At 36.0% G+C, this 26,909-nt stretch overlaps 1 protein-coding gene and 1 non-coding gene across 5 annotated transcripts in view; both read right to left on the minus strand.

The window, feature by feature from the left end:
- Window positions 1-6,791: 6,791 nt before the first annotated feature.
- The window catches only part of DMXL1 (Dmx like 1), a 135,210-nt gene continuing 115,092 nt past the window's right edge, over window positions 6,792-26,909 (minus strand). For 2 of the 4 annotated variants that reach the window (XM_078067597.1, XM_036123783.2), the window contains 8 exons: window positions 26,628-26,678; window positions 26,309-26,369; window positions 24,489-24,616; window positions 19,737-19,829; window positions 17,477-17,568; window positions 16,296-16,348; window positions 10,807-11,024; window positions 6,792-8,905 (listed from right to left, as the gene is read on the minus strand). In XM_078067597.1, coding sequence (XP_077923723.1) covers window positions 8,681-8,905; window positions 10,807-11,024; window positions 16,296-16,348; window positions 17,477-17,568; window positions 19,737-19,829; window positions 24,489-24,616; window positions 26,309-26,369; window positions 26,628-26,678 — 921 coding nt within the window. In that variant the 3' untranslated portion in view covers window positions 6,792-8,680. The remainder of the gene's footprint in view (window positions 8,906-10,806; window positions 11,025-16,295; window positions 16,349-17,476; window positions 17,569-19,736; window positions 19,830-24,488; window positions 24,617-26,308; window positions 26,370-26,627; window positions 26,679-26,909) is intronic. The other 2 variants (XM_036123786.2, XM_036123785.2) reach the window with 1 other exon arrangement.
- LOC118555597 (U6 spliceosomal RNA) lies at window positions 23,984-24,090 on the minus strand. The gene has a single exon (XR_004927080.1). It is a non-coding gene; the product is annotated as a U6 spliceosomal RNA (small nuclear RNA).

Genomic DNA, 26,909 nt, shown 5'->3' on the forward strand with positions numbered 1-26,909 from the left:
CCTATCTTCAACATTCTACACCCGGACTAGTCTCTTATCCTTAACTTAATTTTTGACTCTTCCTTTCCCTGACATACACTTGCACTTCTCCCAGTCTGCTTCCTCTCCTACCCAGCCTAACCCCACCAACCAACACTTTAGCCACTCACTGCTAGTGCCTCCTATTCCTTTACCTCATCGTCCTTTCCTTGTACACACTTGGCAAATCTTCCTGGCCATCCACATTTTCGATATGGACTCAGGAAGAACCCAAAAAGGTGACACTTGATTCTCTACAGACTCATGACCTCCAATCTCAGCTAAGTCTGCGTGCAGCCTAGATATCCTCCTGCATCACGAGTGGAATGAAGGGGGTTCAATATTTACCCCTTTCCTTGAGACATCTTTCCCACCCCTCGCCCTTCCTGCTCTTAATATACCATCTTACCTCCTAATACAAAATAGATCAGCAATAGCGTTTTCTCAACTTCCTGTTGGAGCTAGCAAAAATACCATCTGCATCCACTCATCTTGGTTTCCTTTCCTCTCATCCCAGTGGATCCAGAGTAAACCCTCTCACCAGTTCTCTGGGTCCCCCCAGAGCCCTCGCTTCTATCTACATGGGCTGCATTCAGTCAAATATCCTTTCTCTCTCTCTTTCAAGATTTTATTTATTTGAGAGAGAGAGAACAAGCAGAGGGAGTGGGGGAAGCAGACTTCCTGCTGAGCAGGGAGCCCGTTTCGGGACTTGATCCCAGGACCCGGGGATCATGACTTGAGCCGAAGGCAGCCACTTAACCCACTGAGTCACCCAGGTGTCCCTCCCTTCTCTTTTATCCTCAACCTCTCAAGTTCTGTTCTTTCCTTGCAAAACTTTAGGGGAACCTGGGTGGGTGGCTCAATCGGTTAAGTGACCAACTCTTGGTTTCGGCTCAGGTCATGATCTCAGTGTCATGAGATGGAGCCCCATGTCAGGCTCCATGCTGAGTGTGAGGTCCGCTTGGGATTCTCCTCCCTCAGCCCTTCTCCCCACTTGCACACTCTCTCACTCTAAAATAATTCTTTTAAAAATGCTAAAAATAAAAAAAAATAACGCAAAGTTAAAAATTCTCCATGGACCCTGCCACCTTCTCTCACTTCAACATACTTTACTAGGGCCATCTAGACCTGACAGGCCACAGGTGCTGCTAATAGAAACAATGCAGAGTGGCCATCACCTCAGGGCTTATTTTAGGGGGCTGGGGAGGGAAGGGGACTCTACAATCTCAGGCAACGTGCATTACGGTCTTAAAGAACTATTCTTCCACCATATTTCACAGTGTGATAATATTTAGAAGTTAGCAAAGTTATTACCTTTCCTATCTTACTTGAGCCAATAAACACTTGGATCACTTCATTTTCAAATTAGCTCTTGTGTTATTTCCAATGTGGAGCCACACACAAAAAAAAGTATTAGAATCTAGGAATCTTCTAATCACTAGTCTATTAGTGAGTGGCTAAATATATTTTTAAGTACTTGCAGCTCTGTCTGGATTAATGAATCCTCCCAGACCAAAAACCCAAGACACAAGACACCAACACCCTATAAATCACATGAAGTAGAGATAACTGTAACTCTAGCTGCCTGCCAAAAATACCTCTGTGCGTGCCTGTTTTTGGTTCGACCCAGGTGAAGGTAGGAACTAACTTTAGACACATTTGTAAGTTTTAAAAAATCTTCTGATCCTGTTTCTCCTGTACTCTCCTCTCTCATTTGAAGCCTCTACTGTGCTTACTGAGCTGCAGTTTTTTGTTTTTTGTTTTTTGTTTTTTAGTGCAAGCAAAGAACTACATGGTACCATGATATGTGCAATAAAAATGTATGCACATATACTCTGGGAGGAGAGTGGAAGTGACTCATATTCCCTGGGTGAACGGGGAAGCTTTCACAAAGGAGCTTCCACCCAACCAAGTCAAGAAGGATGAACTGGAGTTTTCCAGGCGGACAGAAGGGCTCTCTGGGAAGTGTCTAGAGAGAGAAGGAAAATCAGGTCTAACATTTTCCAGCAGGCTAAATGCACTGAAGCAAGGCTGTGCACCTTAAACACAGCCAAGGGAAATGCCTATGTGGCCTTTGGGCACTAACCACATTTGCATGAAAGTCTGTGAAAGAACGTGCCTGATTCAAAACATGGCTATAACTTCACCAGCCTCCAAACTCATTTTCTGACAGCCTGCTGCTTCAACTCTTTCCAGGCCTATTTCTCTTTTCAGAGCATTATCATAACATGTAATCTTTTTTTTTTTTTTTAAGATTTTATTTATTTGAGAGAGAGAGAATGAGAGAGAGAGCACATGAGAGGGGGGGAGGGTCAGAGGGAGAAGCAGACTTCCTGCCGAGCAGGGAGCCCAATGCGGGACTTGATCCCGGGACTCCAGGATCATGACCTGAGCCGAAGGCAGTCGCTTAACCAACTGAGCCACCCAGGCGCCCCATAACATGTAATCTTGTCCTTAATGTAACCACATGAGTAAAAAGTATATACATTTTTCCAAATAAAGGTGCAGACTGGGTTGGGTAGGAGAATTGTTCAATGTCAGGCAAACTAGAAACTCGAGGATAGAATAAAAATTTGGGGATCAGTATCTTTTCCTATTACTTCCATAGACCACAACCCCAACTCATAGCTAGTACAGATCACTGGTGATTATACATTCATCCCAGAGCATCTTTCACTCTTTATTCAGAATTACTTACCTCCTGTAACAGTCACTGAAATGCACCTCTTCTGAAGAAAGCTTGCTAGAACTTTTGCCTATATCAAAGGGCGACTTTATCCACAATCTTAGCCAATTCAACCAACCACCCTCCCCATGAAACCGAGCTCTCTCCATGTTTCCAGATTTTCAAACTTTGAGGCATTCTGTATAGAAACTAAAGTGCTGCCCCTAGTTAGAACCCTTAATTTTCTGTGGTTGCATCACTGGACTCCTTGTCTATGTAGGTTCTTCCTCACCTGAATTTTCTTCTTTTTGACTGTCTCAAATCTCACTTGAGCCTATCCCAAATACTACAAAGCTTAGTTTTGTTTTGTCTTGTCTTTGGCTGTGTAATTCTACTTTGAAAAGATCTTTTTCTACAAATACGGTCTAAAACCCTTGGAGTTCTCCTGTGTACTTACCCATGAAATGCTAGTCCAAGTTGGCAACCCTGCACTTGATTTTAAACCAGGAAAGCTCCCACCTTACTACTTGAACACTCCCAGCACAGCACCCTCACCTGGTGGGCTCTTGTTCTCCTATAATAGCCTCTCACTTTTCCCTCCGACTACCGATCTTCAGAGTAAAGATTTGCTGTGCTAGCTCCTTGTGTATGTGTTATCTGTGTCCGTGTGAGCACACATGCATCTGTCTCTCTACATAACAATGGCCTCATGGATATTTTATTTTTATTAACATATAATGTATTATTTATTTCAGGGTACAGGTCTGTGATTCAACAGTCTTACACAATTCACAGCACTCACCATAGCACATACCCTCCTGCATGTCCATCATTCAGCCACCCCGTCCCTCCCACCCCCCTCCATTCCAGCAACCGTTTGTTTGGCCTCATGGATATTTAAAAAAAATTATCTAACATTGTAGTGGATTATAAATTATCTTGGAATCGAGATACGGCCAATGTTGTGTTTGTTAAGTCCTTTCGTTGAGATCTCAGAAAAATTTAAGGGTGTGCCATGTAGACCCTTTTCATGAGATACTAGAATTTCTAAGAATCTTAACGTGGTATACCACAGCAACCTTGGAGGGTAGCTCAAGGTAGCTCAGAGCGCATTTCAGAAAAAAAGTCTGAGTGCGCCTTTTCTTCTGAGGGGATGAAGTTAATACAGAAGAAACAGTTTTTTAAAGCAATTTTACTAGATTGAAGTATAAGGGACAGGGATAGCACAAAATGTAAAGAGGATTCTGAACCCTGAAACAACTCTTGCCAAGGAACAGGCTGACACTCTTTTCAGTTAAAAACATGGGCCACTTTTACAGAAAAAAGCTCACTCAGAATTTAAAAGAAAAAACAGCCCAAGGGTGGAGTCAAGAGTTGTGGAGAATTAATTCGAGGATTACTCATGGCACTGGTGACTTCTCAGCTAAACTTCAGAATCTCAATGGACCGGGTACCGTGTGACTCCTATTTCCCCTTTTAGAGAGGGAGATAGCCATACTATCTCTCACAACTGTATGTTTGGTGAGTGCAAGGCACATAACTTGTCTCCTTAGTTCGTAGGTCTTTAGACTAAGAAGTACTCGACACAAGGAACCTCATTCAAGGAGCCAAATACACACTAGGACCTGATTTCAATAACGGGATCCTGGGGATCATGCCTGACCTGGGAGCAGTAACAGGATGAAAACACTGGGGTTTTGGTGAGTATTTTGTATGTGGGGAGGGATATAGATTTTAAAATGATTTAACACTTATCCAGGGCTGATGTACCGTACTGCTTAAAATCTGTTACACAGGTCATACCTACACTTGGGCGGACAATTACGCAGGAGTAAAACATCTCTACTGTGGAAAGAAATGTTTTGTCACACCAATGATTTCTATCACCCATGTGTATTTGCTGTGGGAGAACCTAAGAAATATTTATTCCCAGGAGCCTTGTTAAACATTTCGATACTCTGACTGCATGAGCTTCTTCAATTATTGGCCACATATACACAGGAGAAAAACAAGCAAGCAGAAGGGGGGGGGGGGAAGTCACGAAAAACTAAAGAACAGGGATGCCTGGGTGGCTCAGTCAGTTAAGCGTCTGCCTTCAGCTCAGGTCATGATCCCAGGGTTCTGGGCTGGAGCCCCACATCGGTCTCCTTGCTCAGCGGGGAGCCTGCTTCTCCCTCTGCTTGCCACTGTCCTTGCTTGTGTTCTCTCCCTCTGACAAATAAAATCTTTAAAAAACAAAACAAGGGGCGCCTGGGTGGCTCAGTCATTAAGCGTCTGCCTTCGGCTCAGGTCATGATCCCAGGGTCCTGGGACTGAGCCCCACATCGGGCTCCCTGCTCCGCAGGGAGTCTGCTTCTCCCTCTCCCACTCCCCCTGCTTGTCTTTCGCTGTGTCTCTCTCTGTCAAATAAATAAATAAAATCTTTAAAAAACAAAACAAAAAGCTAAAGAACAGATCTGAAAATAACTATAGCAAAAGCTATACACATTTCTATAAGACATTTAAGTAACTATGTTCAACTTTTTCCAAGTACTCCGAAGGGCAACATTTTAACCTTTCTAATCAAGCATCAAAATATCTCAATCCAGAGTATTCTTGACAAGGCCACTTCATTCAACAGAGCAGCTCTGTCATTAAGTACTATGTGGTTTAAAGATACAGATTTTCTGTCTCTCCTGTTACTCAGTGAGGTCCAAAGGAGTTTGGAAAAGTATTAGCTCCTTCTTCCCTTCTCCCATGTTAAACTTTTGTGTATTCCTCCATACATATTTGTCTGTATATACATATAGGACTAAAAAACCTGAAACAATATGGGATATTTACCTTTTAGCAATTTTTCTCACTAACCTCTTTTTAGATCAAGTTACAAATCTGGCATTCTTTTAGTGCCGGATGTTCGACAATTTTATTTAACTATTTACCAACTAATTAACATTTAATTTCTAGTTTTCTTCTCCATATAGCTCAGTAAACATCTAGGTACACATATTTATGTGCATAGGTGCTTTTATCCTTATAGGATAAAGTAAGTAAGTAAGACTTACTTAGTGAGTCTTAGTGTAAGACTCTTAGTGAGACTGCTTAGTGAAAGTATGTGTATTCAAATTTGACATGCATCTAGGTGACTCTGGCAACTTACTCCTACCAGTAGTGTTTCAGGGTGCCTGTTTCCTTGCATCTCCACCAAACTGATGTTGTCCCTTGACTTTATACCAACCTAACAGAGACAAGTGGTACCACATTGTTTTGTTTTTTTTTTTTAACATTCCTTTAACCATTAGTGAGGATGAACATACTTTATACCTGCTGACTTTTTCAATGTCCTGTTCTGTGAACTGATTTCTCCAACAATTTCATTTTAAAGTTCTCTCTGCATATATGGACATTAATAATTTTCCTATTACTATACAAATAGTTCTTATAGTCTACCTGTTCTTTTAACTTTGACGATGGTCCCCTGCCATGCGATTATGTTTGTTTAGTAAAATATGTCTGTCTGGCTTTCCAACCCTGTTAAAAAGGTCATCACCACTTTAAGATCATATAAGGACTTTCTTAAAGTGGGTATCTTTGTATTGTACTCTGACTATTGAGACCAGAGTGAGAAATTGTTGCAATTTTTAAAAGTAATTTTTTAAAAAAGGAGAAATTAATTTGGGCAAAACAAAGAGAACAAGAAAGGAGGACAGAATTGACTGTCCCATGATTCTACATAAGAAAAATCCTCCATTTCAGAAAATGAGACTTGCAATGTTGTAAACTTTTCCATCATTTCAAAGCCACATTCTCAGAAAATGCACAATTTAAAAAACGTATTTTGATGAACCCATTCCATTAATGTGGATAAAATTTTACATGTATGTACATCATTTTATACTTAAATATACATTTCAACTTTTTATTCTCACCTTTTTTTGAATAATGCTTATATATTAAGTTAAAAAGATTATAGAAAAGGAAGAACAAGGTATTTAGGAAAATTACTCAATCCTTCCTATATTTACCAAATATAAATACAGAAATTCTCTATTTTAAAATGTCACATATACTTTAAGTCAACTGAAGTTGTATAAATATTACTTAAAACAATAGCATGCTAAAAAAAAAGTCACTGCATGATTGTTTATTTAAAATATTATGACTCTGATGTAAATACATATGGGCTTACATTATTTATTACTCATATAAACCCTCAATTAAAATGCTTAATTGTTCATCCACGATGCCTTTTTTTTAATAAGCATAATAAATTTTCTCTCTCACTGAAAGTGTTTAAAGCCTTTTGAATCTTGATTTGTGCAGTTACTGAAAAATAACTTAAGCTGAACTACATCACACAGCAGTATCGTTCGCAATGTTGCCACGGATCTCTCTTAGCCAAGCAGTCACATGTGGTTACTGTTACTGGACGGTTGTAGACACAGGTTATGATGTGCACACGAACTCTCTACATAATCAATGACAGTGTTTTCACTGCAACTAGCTTAACACATTTAAAATTATGAATACAATTTACAAAATCTTTAACAATATACTTTTAAGATAAAAGTATCCTGAGGATATTACAAAATTCATTTTACCAGCCCTTCATTTCTTCACTTTGACTCTTTAATTTCCAAGTTAACAGTTGTTCATATTTTGTCACGTAAAAATGTTTTTATAGTTCCTATTAAAATATATTTAAGCTACATAGTATATAATTGTCCCTTAAACACTTAGTCCCATCTGCCTCCAGTCTCCTTGGCTAAAATCAAGTATTTATCAAGTGGCCTATAATTTTTAATCAGAAAAGATATAGCACAAAACAGACAGAAATAGGGTTATTAGCACATTTAAGTTAAAAGCACTGTGCATTTTTAATATTTTGGTCATATTTTATAGTAAAATAATATATTTTGGCAAAAAATAATAAAATATAAGGTTTAGTTTATTTTCTATTAATGGCAGATCTGGCAGGTATTTTACATGTGTAAATATTATCTATTTGTTTTCACATTTGTTTCTAAAAACACTGCTATAAGGTGTTCAGAACTTTGAGACTAAAAGCACCTAAAAAAAAAAAAAAGTAAGTAAAATGTTTGGTGCTCTAAAATCCTTTGACAATTTTATAAACTTACTTTTAAGCGTCTCATATATGCCAGCAAGAATCGTTATTGCCTGCGAAGACTTATTTGACTCAAGATAATCTTTAAAATAATCATCTCAGATGTCTTCCTGAAATTATTTGAAAATTAGGATGGGAATTCAAAAATTAAGAACAAAAAAACACGGAAAAAAACAGTTGCAAAAAAAGTTATTCTAGTGGCAGGAGTTGCTATGGCACAAAAACACATGGAAAGACTTGTAATTTTCTCTGATATATACACAGACTGAGCTCAAATAAGATGTGTAAGATATATTACATATATACAAACACACTTGGGCTCCAGACAGGAAATGGGGAACCTGATCTAATGATCCATTTGGGTCCTAATCACTGAGGTCCCAGTGACAGTTTTTCATGAAGATGTTCATTATGGTTTTTATTCTTGCCCAACTGTTAATCTATCATGAACTAACAGAAGAAGAGTTTGAGATCCATCAGTTTGACAAAAGAAGTAAGGGGGTGGTGAATGAAGTGATGACTGATGTCAACTGTCTTTATAGAAAGGGTATTTTTACTGTTAAAGAAATTTATACAGAGACATCTGCAGAAGAGTTTATCAACAATAAGAACACAAAACTCCTTTAACACTATGACATACTCACTATAACATACTATAAATATGCATTATTACAGTATTATTTATGCAGTCTACTTTAGGCAATATAGTCTAATTCTGAATGACCTTGTTAATTTTTAAGGCATCAGTGCATCAAGGGCAAAGCTCCATAAAATAAATATGAAAACAAGAAAGCATTAGCTTATCTGTGGCAGAGAGAGTGATCACTGTACATTATATGTGTTAGCTACTTCCATGGAAGAGGGAATAAATTATACATCTTATTGTCAAAATGTTATAGCATAAATTTCACATCATTTTTCAACACTTCATTTAATGGGCTAAACTGATCCGGCAGTATCCTCATTTTCATTGTTCCATCAGCTCCACATGAAAAAATGTGATTTGCTGGTCCTGTCTCAATTTGCATCACTCCAGTTCCAATATTTCTGAAAATGGACTGCCGGGCATGTTCATTGATAAAAGTGTGGAGAAGATTAAAGGTAGACAGACTCCAAATCTGAAAGACATTAGGAACAAAATTAAAAATTGAGGGTGATGGAAAATTTAGGCCTGCTTTCTTGTGCAAATTAAGGAATTTCTAAAACAAAGATGGAAAAAAACCTGTGTAAGCCTAAGGTCATAACCTTTTGACTCTGTGTTGCAATTTTCCAAATCCCTTTGATATTATTATATTCTTCAAAATCCATCCATTTAGAAAGGAAAGTATTTTAAACCCTGCATTGGAGAGAACTTAGGTAGAGGAGGTTAAGTGTACAATGCTATAGAAACTTGTAATATTATAGGGATTCTCAGCAAAGCTTGTGCTCTGTAGTTTAAAATGGGGTAATCCTTTATTATACCCAGGAGGGATTAGAACCACTGGAAAGAGGGCCTCAGAAAAGGCAAAACTATGTTCCAACTGTAAGATAAATTATCACAACTTTGGTATACTTAATTTACTGAGATTTTCTATTTTCAGCCTCTACCAAAATAAATGTTCCTGTTATTAAAGTAAATTACTTATAAAGTAATTTATAAGCATCTTCACTTATGTGAAGGACCTAAATGCTTTCAGGACATCTATTTTAAGTTTGGGGAAATCCCATTAGTTCCTGATTTTTTGAGATCCTTGTTGTTTTTTGTTTTGTTTTTAATCTTTCTTTTCCCTAAGAAATTCTTTAGTTCATACTACTCTGGACAGGATTGTTAAGTTGTGACTTCTGAATACTACATGGTATAGTTTCAAATCTTTTTTTACTTGATTAAATAATAAACCTCAGGATCAGAGCACAAACTAATCTGAAGAACTAATCTAAAATATAATACATCTTATTCTAAACTGAAGGCAGTTCAAGTAAGAAACTAGCTTCAAACTGAAGGAAAAGAACTCTGTATGGAAGTTGGTGTATATAATTGATTGAAAAGCCTTTTCAGAATTCCACATTTCTAGTTAATTTTTTCTGGCTGATAATTATGAAAACAATATGCAGGTTCTAACAAAGTAGCCCAACTTATTCTTACTAAATAGTCTCACGAGGGGTTAAAACAATGGAGTCTAAGAATGCAGGCACATACTGCATGGAGCATTGGGTGTTATATGAAAACAATGAATCGTGGATAACTACATCAAAAAACTAATGATGTATGGAGACTAACGTAACATAATAAAATTAAATTAAATTAAAAAAAAAATGTAGGCTCCTTCAGTGGGTTGCTGACCATTACAATAACTTATGGATGAGTCTAAACTGACTTATCCCTGCAGATCTTTCCAAGTGTGGCCAGAGGACCTTCCATCAAGACTGCTAGGTATTTATTATAAAAATGCAAATTCCTGAGCTTGAGAGTTACCATCTGAGTATCTCTGGGGTGGGACCTAGCAACAGTATTTCTAGGATGGGATGCATTTTAATAAGCTGCTTAACATTTTAAACAACCTCTAAGATTTAAACACAGCAGAGTTTGAGAAGGACAGGGTTTATCCAGGTACATTCAAAATTCTTGAATCAGGCACTGAGTGGCTGGATGCTAATGCTTACAAATGAAAAAAAAAGGGGAGTAATTCAGGATAAAGGAAAATGTTAGTATATTTCATAGTACCTGAAACTGAATTCAGTGACTCTGAAAATGGGAGTCAAGACTAATTCCAATGCCTGAAATATGTTTGTTATCTATGGAAAATCATGTTCTTTTGCACATTAGTTAAACATATTTGACAACAACTGAAAGAGACAGTTTCAAGTTAAACATCATTTCATTCATTAAAAGGTTTATTAAATAGCAACTAACATGTTGACCACAAGTAGGAGTTAATATTTCTATTATTTAAATAGACTGGTATCCTCAGTATGATTAAAGACTTAAGGTTTCTGAAGATTTCTTTTCATTTTGTAGATACTGTGGCATAACTGTATTTACCTTTATGTTGCCTTCAGCAGATCCTGTAACAAAGTACTCTTCCGTCGGATCAATAGCGATGGCTTTAACAGGAGAATCATGGCTCTGGAAAAGCTGCCTCTGCTGTCGTTGCCGAAGGTCAAATGCACATGTAAAGCCTTTTCTGCCACCTGATATTAGCAGCTGATGTTTTGGAGCATATGCTAAAACAGTAGCTCCACTATCATGGCATGTAAAAGCTAAAAAATAAAATAATATAAAATAAAATAATAAAATAAAATAGAAAAGGAAAAGCCATTTAATGGTTAAAGAAACAGACTTCTGGCTTCTGGCCAAGGTAGAATGATAGATTACCAGATTCAATTTAAAAAATGATATATAGGAAACAATGGTTTGAGACACTGGACATCAAGCAAAGAGAAAATGATCTCTAAGAGATGGGAAGCAAACTTGGGTGAGCCATACAACTGCCCCTGTTTATTGACTACCGAGTGTTTTCTGGCCATGGCACAAGGGGACCCCAATTGGTCTGGGTTCCTATTCCCACCAGCCATAGTGGAAAACCTTGTAATTCACAAGGCACAGAATACTCAGAAGGGTTTGCCTCAGAAGTAGGTAAAATTCATAAAGCCGGCATCTAATAAAAAATTAACAGGCATGGAAAATACAATCCATAAGAAGAAAATCTGAAACCAACCTAGAAATTATACAGATGATAGAATTAGTAGATAAAGAAACTAAAAGTCATTATAACTATATTCCCTATGTTCAAGAAGCTTGATGAAAGACTGAGCTTGTTAAGTAGAGACATGAAAGATACAAATAAAAGGTCCCGAGATTAAAAACTATAATATTCAAGTGAAAAATATACTGCATCGGATTAAGAGCAGATTAAACAATGCCATAACACAAACAAACCCCAAACTGGTGAACTTGAAGACATACCAATATAAGTATCAGAAATACATATATACGATGAATATTTTTTTCTTAAAAAAAAAAAAAAAAAGTCCAGCCTAACAAATCTTAGGGAAAAAAAAGTCTGTAAATAGCTCAAAGCTAATATGGCATAAAGATGAAGAATGAAGATTTGGGAGTTAGAATGTCAAGATTTAAATCTTGATTTTTTGCATGGGTTTAAATGTATACCTTAGGTGAATTTTTTTTTTTTTAAATATAAGTCTCAGTTTCATCATTTGTAAAAAGAGATAATCCAGCCTGCCTAATAGGTTTTTGTGAGGACTAAATTAGTTAATATATTCAAAACATGTAGAGTGCCTGGCATATACTAAGTACTCAATATACTTATTGTAAGAATCTGAAGAAAAAATTATAGAGAAGGGTTTTTTGAGTTTTACCAGTACTTTGAGATATAATTAACACAGAGTAAAATGCAGAAATTCTACGTGTACACCGTTGATGAGCTTTGATGAATGGAGACATCTGTGTAACCATCACTCAGGTCAAGACACAGAAAGACACAGAATGCTGTCATCATCCCAGAAAGTTCCCTCACGCCTCTCTGTAGTCAACCCTCCTCTCCCACAAAGGCAATCACTATTCTGATTTCTATCTGATTAGGTTTACTTGTTCTTGAAATTCACATAAATGGAATTTTATGGTATATACTCTATTGTGCCTGGCTTCTTTTCCTTCAACATAATATTTTAGAGGTTAATGAATATTGTCCCATGTATCAGTAGGCCATGCCCTTTTTAATTGCTTAATAGTATTCTATTACATAAATAGACCAGATTCCTGTTGGACATATTTGCATTGTTTCTAGTTTTTGGCTATTATAAATAAAACTGCTAACAATGTTCCTATACAATCTTTTTGTGGACATGTGTTTTCATTTCTCTTGGGCATATATATAGGTACATGTTTAACTTTGTTAGAAACTGCCAGTCAGTTTTCCAAAGCAGCTGTACCATTTTATACTCTGTCAGCAATCATTAGGGTTCCAGGTTCTCTACATCCTCACCAATACTTGGGATTCTAGAATCACTGATTTTGGCCATTTTAGGGTATAGAGTAGTATCTTATGGTGAATTTAGTTTCCATTTCCCTAATGACTACCGATGTTAAGCACCTATTCATATGCTTACTTGCCATTTAGACACTGAGAAGAGGGTAATTTTTCAAGTCTTGGATTGTGCTGTAGATGTTGTATCTAAAAACTCATGACTAAACCCAAGGTTGCCCAGATTTTCTCCTGTATTTCCTTCTAGAAGGGTTATAGTTTCTGTTCCATGATCTGTGTCTCTTCTTAACTCATAATGTCTTTTATTACTGTAGTTTTAAAGTCCTGAAATCAGGTAGTATGAGTTCTTTGTTTGTTTTTCTTCAGAATCCAGTATTCTAGGTCTGCTGCCTCTCTATAGGAACTTTTAGAACCAGTTTGTTGATATAGACAACACAGTTTGCTGAGACTGTGATTAGGTTGCATTTAATCTGTAAAGTTGGAAGGCAGGGACATCTTTTTTTTTTTTTTTTAATTTTTTTTTATTGTTATGTTAATCCCCATACATTACATCATTAGTTTTAGATATAGTGTTCCATGATTCATTGTTTGTGCATAACACCCAGTGCTCCATGCAGAACGTGCCCTCCTCAATACCCATCACCAGGCTAACCCATCCTCCCAACCCCCTCCCCTCTAGAACCCCCAGTTTGTTTTTCAGAGTCCATCGTCTCTCATGGTTCTTCTCCCCCTCCGATTTCCCCCCCTTCATTCTTCCCCTCCTGCTACATTCTTCTTCTTCTTTTTTTCTTTCTTAACATATATTGCATTATTTGTTTCAGAGGTACAGATCTGAGATTCAACAGTCCTGCACAATTCACAGCGCTTACCAGAACACATACCCTCCCCAGTGTCCATCACCCAGTCACCCCATCCCTCCCACCCCACCCCCCACTCCAGCAACCCTCACTTTGTTTCCTGAGATTAAGAATTCCTCGTATCAGTGAGGTCATATGATACATGTCTTTCTCTGTTTGACTTATTTCGCTCAGCATAATACCCTCCAGTTCCATCCACGTCGTTGCAAATGGCAAGATCTTATTCCTTTTGATGGCTGCATAATATTCCATTGCATATATATACCACATCTTCTTTATCCATTCATCTGTTGATGGACATCTTGGCTCTTTCCACAGTTTGGCTATTGTGGACATTGCTGCTATAAACATCGGGGTGCACGTAGCCTTTCGGGTCCCTACTTTTGTATCTTTGGGGTAAATACCCAGGAGTGCAATTGCTGGATCATATGGTAGCTCTATTTTCAACTTTTTGAGGAACCTCCATACTGTTTTCCAGAGTGGCTGCACCAGCTTGCATTCCCACCAACAGTGTAGGAGGGTTCCCCTTTCTCCGCATCCCCGCCAACATCTGTCATTTCCTGACTTGTTAATTTTAGCCATTCTGACTGGTGTGAGGTGGTATCTCATTGAGGTTTTGATTTGGATTTCCCTGATGCCGAGCGATATTGAACACTTTTTCATGTGTCTGTTGGCCATTTGGATGTCTTCTTTGGAGAAATGTCTGTTCATGTCTTCTGCCCATTTCTTGATTGGATTCTTTGTTCTTTGGGTGTTGAGTTTGATGAGTTCTTTATAGATTTTGGATACTAGCCCTTTATCTGATATGTCATTTGCAAATATCTTCTCCCATTCTGTCAGTTGTCTTTTGGTTTTGTTGACTGTTTCCTTTGCTTTGCAAAAGCTTTTTATCTTGATGAAGTCCCAATAGTTCATTTTTGCCCTTGCTTCCCTTGCCTTTGGCGATGTTTCTAGGAAGAAGTTGCTGCGGCTGAGGTCGAAGAGGTTGCTGCCTGTGTTCTCCTTTAGGATTTTGATGGACTCCTGTCTCACATTTAGGTCTTTCAACCATTTGGAGTCTATTTTTGTGTGTGGTGTAAGGAAATGGTCCAGTTTCATTCTTCTGCATGTGGCTGTCCAATTTTCCCAACACCATTTGTTGAAGAGACTGTCTTTTTTCCATTGGACATTCTTTCCTGCTTTGTCGAAGATTAGTTGACCATAGAGTTGAGGGTCCATTTCTGGGCTCTCTATTCTGTTCCATTGATCTATGTGTCTGTTTTTGTGCCAGTACCATACTGTCTTGATGATGACAGCTTTGTAGTAGAGCTGGAAGTCTGGAATTGTGATGCCGCCGGCTTTGCTTTTCTTTTTCAACATTCCTCTGGCTATGCGGGGTCTTTTCTGGTTCCATACAAATTTTAGGATTATTTGTTCCATTTCTTTGAAGAAAGTGGATGGTATTTTGATGGGGATTGCATTGAATGTGTAGATTGCTCTAGGTAGGATTGACATCTTCACAATATTTGTTCTTCCAATCCATGAGCATGGAACGTTTTTCCATTTCTTTGTGTCTTCCTCAATTTCTTTCATGAGTATTTTATAGTTTTCTGAGTACAGATCCTTTGCCTCTTTGGTTAGATTTATTCCTAGGTATCTTATGGTTTTGGGTGCAATGGTAAATGGGATCGACTCCTTAATTTCTCTTTCTTCTGACTTGTTGTTGGTGTATAGGAATGCCACTGACTTCTGTGCATTGATTTTATATCCTGCCACTTGACTGAATTCCTGTATGAGTTCTAGCAGTTTTGGGGTGGAGTCTTTGGGATTTTCCACATAAAGTATCATATCATCTGCAAAGAGTGAGAGTTTGACTTCTTCTTTGCCAATTTGGATGCCTTTGATTTCTTTTTGTTGTCTGATTGCTGTGGCTAGGACTTCCAATACTATGTTGAATAGCAGTGGTGATAGTGGACATCCCTGGAAGGCAGGGACATCTTAACATTGGATGGCAACAATGGATGCGGACTAGCTCTCCATTTAGTTAGATCTTTGATTTATCTTTTTTCTATAGTTTTCACCAACAGAGGCTATACATATTTTGTTAGATTTATACCTCAGTACTTCATTATTTTGGATGCTATTATAAATGGTGATTTTTTTTAAATTTCAAATCCCAATTGTTCGTTGCTAGTATATATAAAAGCAAATGATTTTTAGTATGTTGACCTGGAATCCCATGATTCAACTACACTTGCGCGTTAGTTCCAAAAATTCCTATTTAAAATATTTTGGGTTTCTTTTGTAGATTCTTTAAGATTTTCTATATAATTATGTCATCTGTGAATGAAGGCAGTTTTATTACTTCTCTCCCAAATGAATACCTTTTAATTCTTTTTCTTGTCTTATTGCATTTGTTAGGACTCCCAGTACAATGCAGAATAGGAGTGGCTATCAGATCCAAAGTAAAAACATGATTTTTATATTATCTATGTTCTACTACTGTCCTTCATAGTAAAGAGTTAATTCTATATATTGCATTTTTCTGCTTTCAAACTCTGTGCCACTGTGGGCAAAATAAACCTCACAGGCTAATAAATACGTTTCACTAAAGACAAATCCATTGAAAAATTCTTTTAGTTTATGAATTTCTTGACTTCCAAAACTTATAAAATGCTTTCAAAACTTACCATGGACTAAACTATTGGCAGGTGCTACGAGAGTATCCCACAAACATATGTTCCTGAAAAAAAAAATTACTTCTTGAATGACACAAAATTTTAACAATAAAAAGTAAGCTTGTCTCGTATCGTTACATAACCTTTGAACCTTGCTCTCACAAAAAGTTCTTAAATTTATAAAAGATCCAAATACAAGTAGCCAATATATTTATGCATGATTGATTTTCACACAAAATTTAAAAAACTACTAACTTAAAAAACTGAGTAACTTTAGACTGACATGTATTTACAAATACTATATAAAGCCTGAATGCAGAAACTACTTTTTGTATCTCTTGATTCTCTAATCTAACAGAGGGACTGACATACACAAATAGCAGGATACACTGAATTTTTCGGAGCACATAAAAAACTTATTTCTGCTAGGAATGGGAGAAGCTTTTACTCCTTTCTATGAGTTGCAAAGGAGGCACCAATATATGTAAGAATTTCTATGCAAGATGGGCTGAAGACTCCATATTCCTACAGTCCGAGTTCTAGTACAAAGTAAGGCCTCACAGATAAATAGAAAAGTTCAGCAACCTCAGTAGGCATTTGCTCAGAAGTAAAAGCAGTCATTTACTCAGAATTCCACTATATGAGGGAAGTGAAACAGGGGGTTGTGGAGATTGAGGCAGGAGGAGACATCTTCTCACATATTTAAGGTTTTAGGGGAGATGGCAATAGGCTGCCAGTCACTAGCTACTGTTCAACTAAAAAGTCTTCTGAGTTTCTAGTTTTCTTATCATGAAATGCTGATAATACCTTAACCTAATAGAGCCACTGTGAGGATTAATGAGGAAGGTGGACCAATAAATAATAGTTCTTTTTTTTTTTTTTTTGCCTCAAGCTTTCTTAACACATAAGGAATAATATGGAGAAAAATTAATTTCACTATCAAATCCTTTTCTCCTAAAGTCTTAACATTAGAATATTAATTAATACAGAAGGAATGGATTTTGTTTTTAATGCCACCAGAATTTCCCTAGCTTTACAATTAAAACACTAAAACTGCTCTAAGAAACAAGTCTTTACAATAAAAATATTGAAAAGCATAATTGGGAAAACATTCTTGAGACACAAAAATATAAAGCAAATAAAAAAGTTCAGCTATACAGATGCACACTCACATTTCAGTTATAACCTCTTACCTATTGTCCGTTGAAAGGCCGGCCGTAGCTATCAAAGAGGAGGAACTAACAAAGACAAAATCATTGGCTGTTTTGTTGTGACACTGCCAAGTCTGGAACAGTTAGAGACAGACCAATGTTACTGCTGTCACTAGCAACTTTAAAACCAAGTAGATGCATTAATCAAAAAGGGATCATGTAATCTGTGGCTTACTTAAGCTGATTTAGTCTCCCCTGCCAAACTTTAGACAAGTTTCAAGAGTAATACAGAGAATTCTCATATACCATTTATACAGATTCACCAATTTTGAACATTTTGCAACACTTGTTTTGCCTCTCCTTCTCTTTTTCTCCTTCTCTCACACACTTTCCCTGAACCATATGCATTGTAAGACTTTACAAGACCCTATGCTTTTGTTTATCTAAAAGTTCAAAAGAAAACAAAAGGAGGTTAAATGTTAAATATTTCTCTTAGATACCTGTGAAATTTTTTTTCTTAGAAAAACTAGAATTTTAGATTATCTCGGACTAAATTATTTTATTTTCAGAAATGTTTAAACTCATAAATAATTTTTTTTTAATTTAAATTCAATTAGCCAACATATAGTATATCATTTGTTTCAGATGTTCAGCAATTTATCAGTTGTGTTTAACACCCAGTGCTGATCACATCACGTGCCCTCCTTAATGCCCATCCCCCAGTTTCCCATCGCCCTACCCACCTCCCCTACAACAATCCTCAGCTTGTTTCCTATAGTTAAGAGTCTCTCATGGTTAAATAATTTTTCAAATATGGGAATAAAAACATATTATTAAGTCAACAAAACTAGAAAATTTACAATATTTCTGAATACTCCATCAAACAGTAACTTAATATGAAAGGTTTAGTCTATTACAAAGATTTCCAAGCTATATTTGTTCAAATGTTTCTCTTCAAAAAAAAAAAAACGATTTTTTTTTTAAGTATGTCAAAATCATCACATAAGATTTTTCCTTTGAGTCACTTCCCCATTTCCCCTGACTACCACTGGAGCTGGGCTAGATACGTCCTTAAAACAAACAAAATATACTTTAACCCCACAAAACCAATAATGTACATTTTCAATCCAATTTATCTTTTTAGAACTTAAACAACAATAAAAAAAGTCAGCCCCTAAGGGAACATAAACATATATTTAAATCCATTGGCTTAATAAAAATATGAGGAAAAATATGCTTTCAAAGTACCCTCACCAACCCTCCCCTTGCTTACTTTCACTTAGATCAGCACCATATTCCAGAATTTAACCTTGAGTGAATTACCAGAATCTTAACTCATATTCTTAATATTTTCCTAATAGGTATTGCTTAGTCCTATGAAGGGCTTCATTAAAGAATATATTAAATACAAACTCAGTGTTCTATGAAGCTGTAGAAGGTTCATTAAGCTTGTGCAGTCCCGTATAGAGATGTATCAATTTTTTTTTTTAAAAGACATGGGCAAGGGGCACCTCGGTGGCTCAGTCACTTAAGTTCTGACTCTGGATTTCCACTTGGGTCATGATTTCAGGGTTGTGAGATAGAGAGCCCCATGTTGGGCTCTGCACTCAGCGTGGAGTTTGCTTGTCCCTCTCCCTCTGCTCTTCCCCCTGCTCTCTCTCAAATAAATACATAAATAAAATCTTAAAAAAAAAAGACATGGGCAAGAAAATAATTGTGCCAGCTACAGCATATCCTTTCTACTTTGTTCATAAGGGCTAAACACAAAAAAAAGAAAAACACCAGATGCGTGGTCTGTATAATCCCCACTGTAGCTTAGTGAGGCTGGAAAAGGGCTTGAGTAACCCACACATTGCTCTGGAGGTACCATGTTTCTTCGATACAGGTTAATTTTCCAAGTTACCAGAGACTAAGAATTTTTATACCTCACAGACTAATTTTCACATAACACAAGGACAGTAGCTTATAGTAAAGTGGCTGAATACATAGAACTACGTAGATTTTACTTTTTGGCTTTAATATTTATTGCCTCAAATACATATTCTTGATTTCTTAAAAATAAAAATTCAAGGGCTATCTAGGGGGCTCAGTCACTTCAGTGTCCCCCTCTAGATTTTGGCTCAGATCGTGATCTCGGGGTTGTGACATTGAGCCCCACGCAGGGCTCTATGCTGGGCATGAAGCCTGCTTGGGATTCTCTCTCTCCCCCTGCCCTTCCCCCGACTCTCTCTCTCTCAAAAATAACAAAAATAAAATAAAATAAAAATTCTAAAAAGTTTAAAGGTAAGAATTTTTGGCTTACCAGGTATGGCTTAGGCATGCTTCCAGTTACTGGGCAACATTTCCAGTTTGTTTGATATAAACTTAAATATCCATCAGCATCAACTATTCCAAACTTAGAGAAAAAAAAATTTTTAAGTATCTAATACTAATACAAAAGCATGTATCAACCCATACTTTCACTGTGAATCTCATATTTTGATCTTAAACATTTAATTGATAAATTGACTTTTACTTCACCTTTGCATGGATTTAGTCCAGAAAAACATTTAGCTGCTGCTTAAAAAAACTCCAGGTGACACAGAAGAAACAAACATCAGACACACATTTTATTATACTAACCAAAAGCAGAGTCTATATATTCTCCAAAAGTACTCAACAAATAGGATACTGGATTTACACATTAAGTCTTGCAACTAACGTTTAGTATATATAAGATAGCAAACTGTCATTACGACAAAGAAAAAAATAAGGATTTCCAGATATATATAAGAAAAATGTGTCAACAAGAGTGGAAAGTAAAATGAAAAGATTGTTACAGTAAAAGAATTCCCACTATGGGAACTCAGAGTAATCTGATTGAGAAAATGTCAAAATTATCCAATGATGGAGTATATGTTACAGATATAAAAGGATGAGTAAGACTAAGCATTTTCTTCTTTAGATTACAAAAATAACATATACTTATATAGTTTATAAAATAAAACGAATGTCTACTTTGGACTCCTGCCCTCTCCCATCTCCAGATCTAGCAACTATTAACAATTTGATGTGTTCCATTTCAAATTTGTTCTATGAATAGTCAAACATTCATACAGTGTTTTTAAAAAAATAAATACACAGTTCCACAATCACGTTTTTTACCTATTACAGCCATCTTTTCATATCAGTACGTTTAATCTACTTCATTCTTGTGCCGTGTAGTATTACACTATATAGTTGTATTATAACTTTTTTGAAAACTCGTTCCTTATAGACAGTTTCCATTTTTCCCTATTACAAAGTGTTGCTTTAAATATTCTGGTACAGGGGCGCCCGGGTGGCTCAGTTGGTTAAGCGTCTGCCTTTGGCTCAGGTCATGATCTCAGGGTCTAGGGATGGAGCCCCGTGTTGGGCTCCCTGCTCAGTGGGAGAGTCTGCTTCTCCCTCTGCCTCTGCCCCCACCCCCGCTTGTGTCTCTTTTTCTCTTGCTCACTCACTCTCTCTCTTGCTCACTCTCTCTCCCTTACTCTCTCTCAAATAAATAAAATCTTTAAAATAAATAAATATTTTTATATTCTATAAACCTTTGAGTATTTATGTAGGATAGATATCTAGAAATGGGAAAGCTTTGTCAAATGGCATCATTTAACATTGGCAGGTGAAGCTAAAATTTAATCCTAAGTGGTAATATCAATTTACATATCCATTTTTCTTACACATTAGTCAACACTGCTTATTACTAAAATTTTAAATATTTGTTGGTATATAGAAAAATTTTAACATGCATTTCTTCAATTATTGGTCAGGATTGTTGGCCATGCATAGTTTTGTAAATTGACCTGATCATATCCTTTATCTACTTCTCTATTAAGTTGTCTTTTAAAAAATTTGGGTAAGGCAAATATCAGAAACATTAACTCATTGTTTACTATATTTGTTACAGATATTTTCCCAAGGCCTATCCTTTTTGTGATTTATCCTGTTTTCTGGAGAAGATCTACATATGGTCTTCAGAAAGGATATATGGAATGTGTTAAGTCTCTGCACAGTTAAAAATATATATATATATATATATATATATTTTTTTTTTTTTTTTTAAAGATTTTATTTATTTATTTGACAGAGAGAGACACAGTGAGAGAGGGAACACAAGCAGGGGGAATGGGAGAGGGAGAAGCAGGCTTCCTGCTGAGCAGGGAGCCCGATGCGGGGCTCGATCCCAGGACCCTGGGATCATGACCTGAGCCGAAGGCAGACGCTTAACGACTGAGCCACCCAGGTGCCCCTAAAAATATATTTTTTTAATATATTTTTCATCAAATTTGAATGACTGTTTGGACAGATAATGACACCTAATTCCCAGTCATTGTCCATCAGAATTCTGTGAATATTGCTTTCCTATGTGTAATCTTTATTTTTGAGTAGGCGAATGCCATTAATTTTAGAGGGGAGGGGTGGAGAGGTTCTAAGTAATCATTTTACCCCCACCCCTTCCTAGAAGCTCTCTTTATTCTTGGGTTAAAAAAACAAAAATCAAATAATCAGGATGTGTCTAAGCATGTGAAGTTTCTCAACACTTCTGCCTAGTACTTGGTAGGTTCTTTTCAAAAATTCTATTTTTGTTTTGGGAATATTTTTATTCTAATAATTCCTTTGAATATAGTGCTTCCTTCTATTCCATCATTTTCTTCTTCTTCTGAACTACCTTTTTAATGTCTTTTATAAATTTTCCTGGGTCTAGTCTGAATTTGTTTCTTGTGTTATTTTTATCAAAGGATAATTTCCTAATTTGTTCTTCCAGTCACAAACTTGATTTTCAACTATTTTCATTCTGTAATTCAGCCCTTATAATGAGTAGAAATTCTTCTACTAACCCAATTTTGGGAATCACACGTTTTAAATTTCCAAGAATTCTTTCCTGTTCTTCTGCCTTTACTTCATAGTAGCTTATTTTTATTTTAGAATGCAGTATCTTCCTGAATCTGAGGAATTGTTCCTCACAGGTCATTTATTCTGCTTAATGCCTCTTTTTAGGCTCAATAACTGTTGGCAGCCTATTTCTGTTCATAATTGACAAACTGACCAGCATTACTGTCCTCTGTTCTATTTACCATAGCAGGCTTCCCTACACTAAGGGAAATAGCTTGTTTAGGTGTTGTGCTATTTGGCTCCATCATGCCTATGGTGAATGGACAGTAAGTTGACTGCCTGTTAAATATACTTGGGCAGGTAATGAAGAATAGTTTTTTGTGCCTTAAAATAGTATATGTGGAAGGCTATAATGAGTGTTAAGTCTATAAAATAATTCAGACTACAGAAGGCACTGAATACCATGCCAAAGAATATGGGCTTCTAGATACAATGAGGAGGCTTGAAGGGCTCTTGAAAAGAACAATGTGATCTTCCCTTACAATGTGGTTATACAACTATATATATTTTTTTTTTTTTTTTTTAAAGATTTTTATTTATTTATTTGACAGAGAGAGAGAGAGAGAGAGAGCACAAGCAGGGGAGTAGCAGGCAGAGGCAGAAGGAGAAGCAGGCTCTCCGCAGAGCAGGGGAAGCCCAATGTGGGACTCGATCCCAGGACCCTGGGATCATGACCTGAGCCGAAGGCAGTCGCTTTACCAACTGAGCCACCCAGGCGCCCGGTTATACAACTATATTATTTGTTGTTATATAACTGTGTTGGCAACATGAAGAATACATTAGAAAGGTAAGAGTTGAGGTACAGAGCCTAGCTTAGGAGCAATATTGACAACCAAAGTAGAAAAGTATGAGCACTAAAGTATATGTTATACAACTGAAATTACAGTAAAACTCTAAAAGCTTTTCGATTAAGTCCCCTCAATTACCCCTTAAGGAGCAAAGAATGTTGCCAATTGGTATTAAGAGACCGTATGCTCTCAAAAGTTTGTTTCATAGCTACGTGAAAAATTACCATTAACTTCAGTGAAATGATAACACAGCTAAGTGATAAATGTGGTAGGCAATAAGGTTGCAGCACACCAAGATACAAGCAACACATGAGGAGAGTTGAAGGTTTGGAAGTCGAGAGAAAAGGAAAGGCAAGACGGACCATCTGTGAGGGTACCGTGTCTTTTTAGTGAAACACAGCTCTGAAGACAAAAGAGCAGGCTGATTTCCCCTGTACCTGTTGTTTAAAGTGATAGTGAGACACTAGGGGGGCAGAGAGGCAGTCTGAGGAAAACAGGACTATGGGAAGTGAAGACAGTAAGGGATATTCTAGAGGAGGGTTGAAAAACTGTTTCTTAAAGGGTCATATAGTAAATATTTTAGGCTTGCCGTCTATAAAGTCTTTGCTTTTTTGAACTCTGCTGTTGTAGTGGAAAGGTAATTAAAGAAAACAAATAATGAGTGAGGTAGCTGTGTTCTAGTAAAACTTTATTTACAAATAAAATGTAGGTAGGCCATGATTTGTTGATGCCCTGTTCTAGACCAGTCCTCAGAACGTTTAATGTATGTACAAATCACAAAAGTATCTGGTTAAAATGCAGATGGTGACTCAGCAGGTCTGCAGTAGAGTTAATAATCTGCATTTTTTTTTAAAATATGGAACACTTTACAAATTTGTGTGTCATCCTTGCGCAGGGGCCATGCTAATCTTCTCTGTATCGTCCCAATTTTAGTATATGTGCTGCAGAACTGAGCACAATAATCTGCGTTTTTAATAAGCTCCCAGATTTTACTTGCTAATTGACCATACTTTGAGTAGGTTCCAGAGGACAAAGAAAGTAGAAGTATTTAATCAAAAATGTGTAATATATGGTGGTCCTATAATCATTTGGTCCTTAACATCATTTAAGTGAATTTTAATGGATATATACACATATACACACACAACACGCCCAGGCATACACAAAATGTCATTCGAGAAAGAATGAAATGAATATAAGTGTTCTTTGAAAAGACTTTTATAAGAAAGACTTCATATAGATTAATACTTTATCCTTAGCTCACTGAGCTGTTCTCTTCAGAAACACAGACTAGTTACATTTATAAACTTCCAACATAATCAAACCATATTCCCATTTATATTTTTATATACTACCTTATTTCCTTGGTAGTTAAATCTCATTCTCGTAACTCTTGAATTGCCACCAGATCGAAAACAGGTTATTTGTTGAGAATGGCCCCATTCAAACATTCTGACACTTCCATCTTGAGCTCCTGTCAGATCTGCATTATGAAGGGCAAAAATGGCAAATTTATTGCATTAATCTTTGGAAGGTTTATTTTTGAATCCAAGTGAAAACCTTTATGAAAGAAACACTTTTGAAATGAATCATAGTCAATTTACATAAACTTACCTTTATGAAATTTTGTTTGAGTGTTTTTAATCTTAAAAACAGTTTTATGATGTACTTTCATTTGACTAAGAATATACCCTCACACTACACAACAGAAGCAATTAAATCAGACCTCCGTAAATTTTATTTCCTTCTGAAATTATCTCAGTGTTATATAATAACATAAACAAATTCCTGGGTGAACTAAAGAGCCAATTCTTATCAGCCCTACTATTAATGTTTAAACTTATACATCTTCTCTGGGAAAAAAAAAAGACTGTAGAAAGTCTTGAATGTCATGCATGGTAAAGAAAAAAATCACTTCTAATAGTTATTCTGATTGACTGGATAGCTCAAATGTGTTGTATGTTTCACTGAGGAATGTGAACAAGCTAAATAATTATTAATTCATCACTTTGCCATTTACTGATTTTGTGATACGAGGAATCTTAATTAATCTCTGAGCCCATTTCAAATTGTCCTGTAAAAGGGGAATAATGATATGTAAGTTAATGGACAGGTATGAGAAGTAAACGAGATAATCCATATAAATCATTTAGAAATATGCTTAGCATGGACGACTCAATTTATGTTAAGTATAATTATCAGTAGTAATATGGTATTCAATGTAGTAAAAACATTGATAAATTTTTACATTAATTTTTACATTATTTCACACCTTTAGTAATAAGTAATGGAAGTTACTCTCTTCATTTTAAATATATGGTTCTCTTGAACCCTTCTGCTGGACACTGGTACGCATTTTGATGATAGCTGCTTGTAGTACTTAGGACAGTGAAGTAGAAAAGAACACTGGTTTTGTCAAATGTATTTTATCAGATTATCTCTCATTATAAAAGTAGTATAATTTTTTTATATGTTATGAAATTGAAGGAACATGAGTATTTTTTAATTAACAGGCACTGCGCTTATTACTGTGTGGTAGGACAACTTGATGACAGGCACAACTTAAAAATCATATTAAAAAAACCTGAATACTGAGATGCCAATACGAATACTGATTCCAACCCAAAAGTATATTTAAAGTTGTCTTTTTTGTTTTTTCTCTGCTTCAATACATCCAAATAAATTCCCCATTAGTTAAGTTCCTTGTTAAAGGAGAAAAACTTTTGAGATTCCCAGGAATATTAACCATTAGTGTGTCTGATAAAAGGCAAACTGACAAAATATTAATAAAATACAAAGTGACTATGATGAGGCAATAAATGACCAAGATAGGGTTCTGATCTATGTAATAAAAGATGGGAGTGATCCTATTATTAAAACAATTAATTATGAGTATAACTTATAATTGTGTAAAGAGTCCAAAAATGTTAAAAAATAAAATGTTCTAACTTAGAAATAGGCAGTCAACATAGTGAAGAGTTAGTGCATCAAGTTAGCCTTCTCTATTAATTCAGGAAAATTTCTTTTTCTATTGTTATCCAAATTTGAAATGAAGATTTTATTTGCTAGCAGACATTCTCTACAAAAAAAAAGTAAAATAGTTGACTACCTTTCAAGTGAAACTAAAAACCTGCTTTAAATTCCTTAGAACACTGGCTAATTATTATCAACTTACAGTAAGGAAGAGTTGGATGAGAAGTCATTCTTCTGACATTATTAATGGCTTTCTTAATCATCTGTTAACAAAGAAAAATCATTTGTCTATAGTTACAAAAAGTAGTATTAAAAATACAAAATGTGACAGAAAATTCAACTAACATTTATTTATTTACTTTTATGTGATTCCTAACTACCATTGTGGGTGCTAAAACTATTAAACGTAGTAACAGAAATTAAATTTAATAGCTCAGCTCTCTTATGTTTAAGTGCACATACATTTTCTGCATCACTGACTAGGCTCTAAGAACAAATTCACCTTGAGAATTTAGTCTTACCTCCTTTCTTGCCAATTCTTTTCTGATCCCATTAATTTTATTGGAATAATCCTGAATAGTATAAGGTTAAAAAGACAGGCAGAAGCATGTGAAAAAAAAAAAAAAAGAGGTAAACAGAAAATTGTATAAATTTTTAATTGATAATGTGGAACTGTTTATACATCCATTTTTAAATCATATTTTCAATGATTTAAGTAGCCTGTCAAATAAGAATATGTGAAATTAAAGAGAATTTTAATTAATAGAACAATTCCTATTTATACAGCACCATAACTACAATTA

Source organism: Halichoerus grypus, chromosome 2 (genome assembly GCF_964656455.1).
Source record: "Halichoerus grypus chromosome 2, mHalGry1.hap1.1, whole genome shotgun sequence".
Taxonomy (NCBI): Eukaryota; Metazoa; Chordata; class Mammalia; order Carnivora; family Phocidae; genus Halichoerus; species Halichoerus grypus.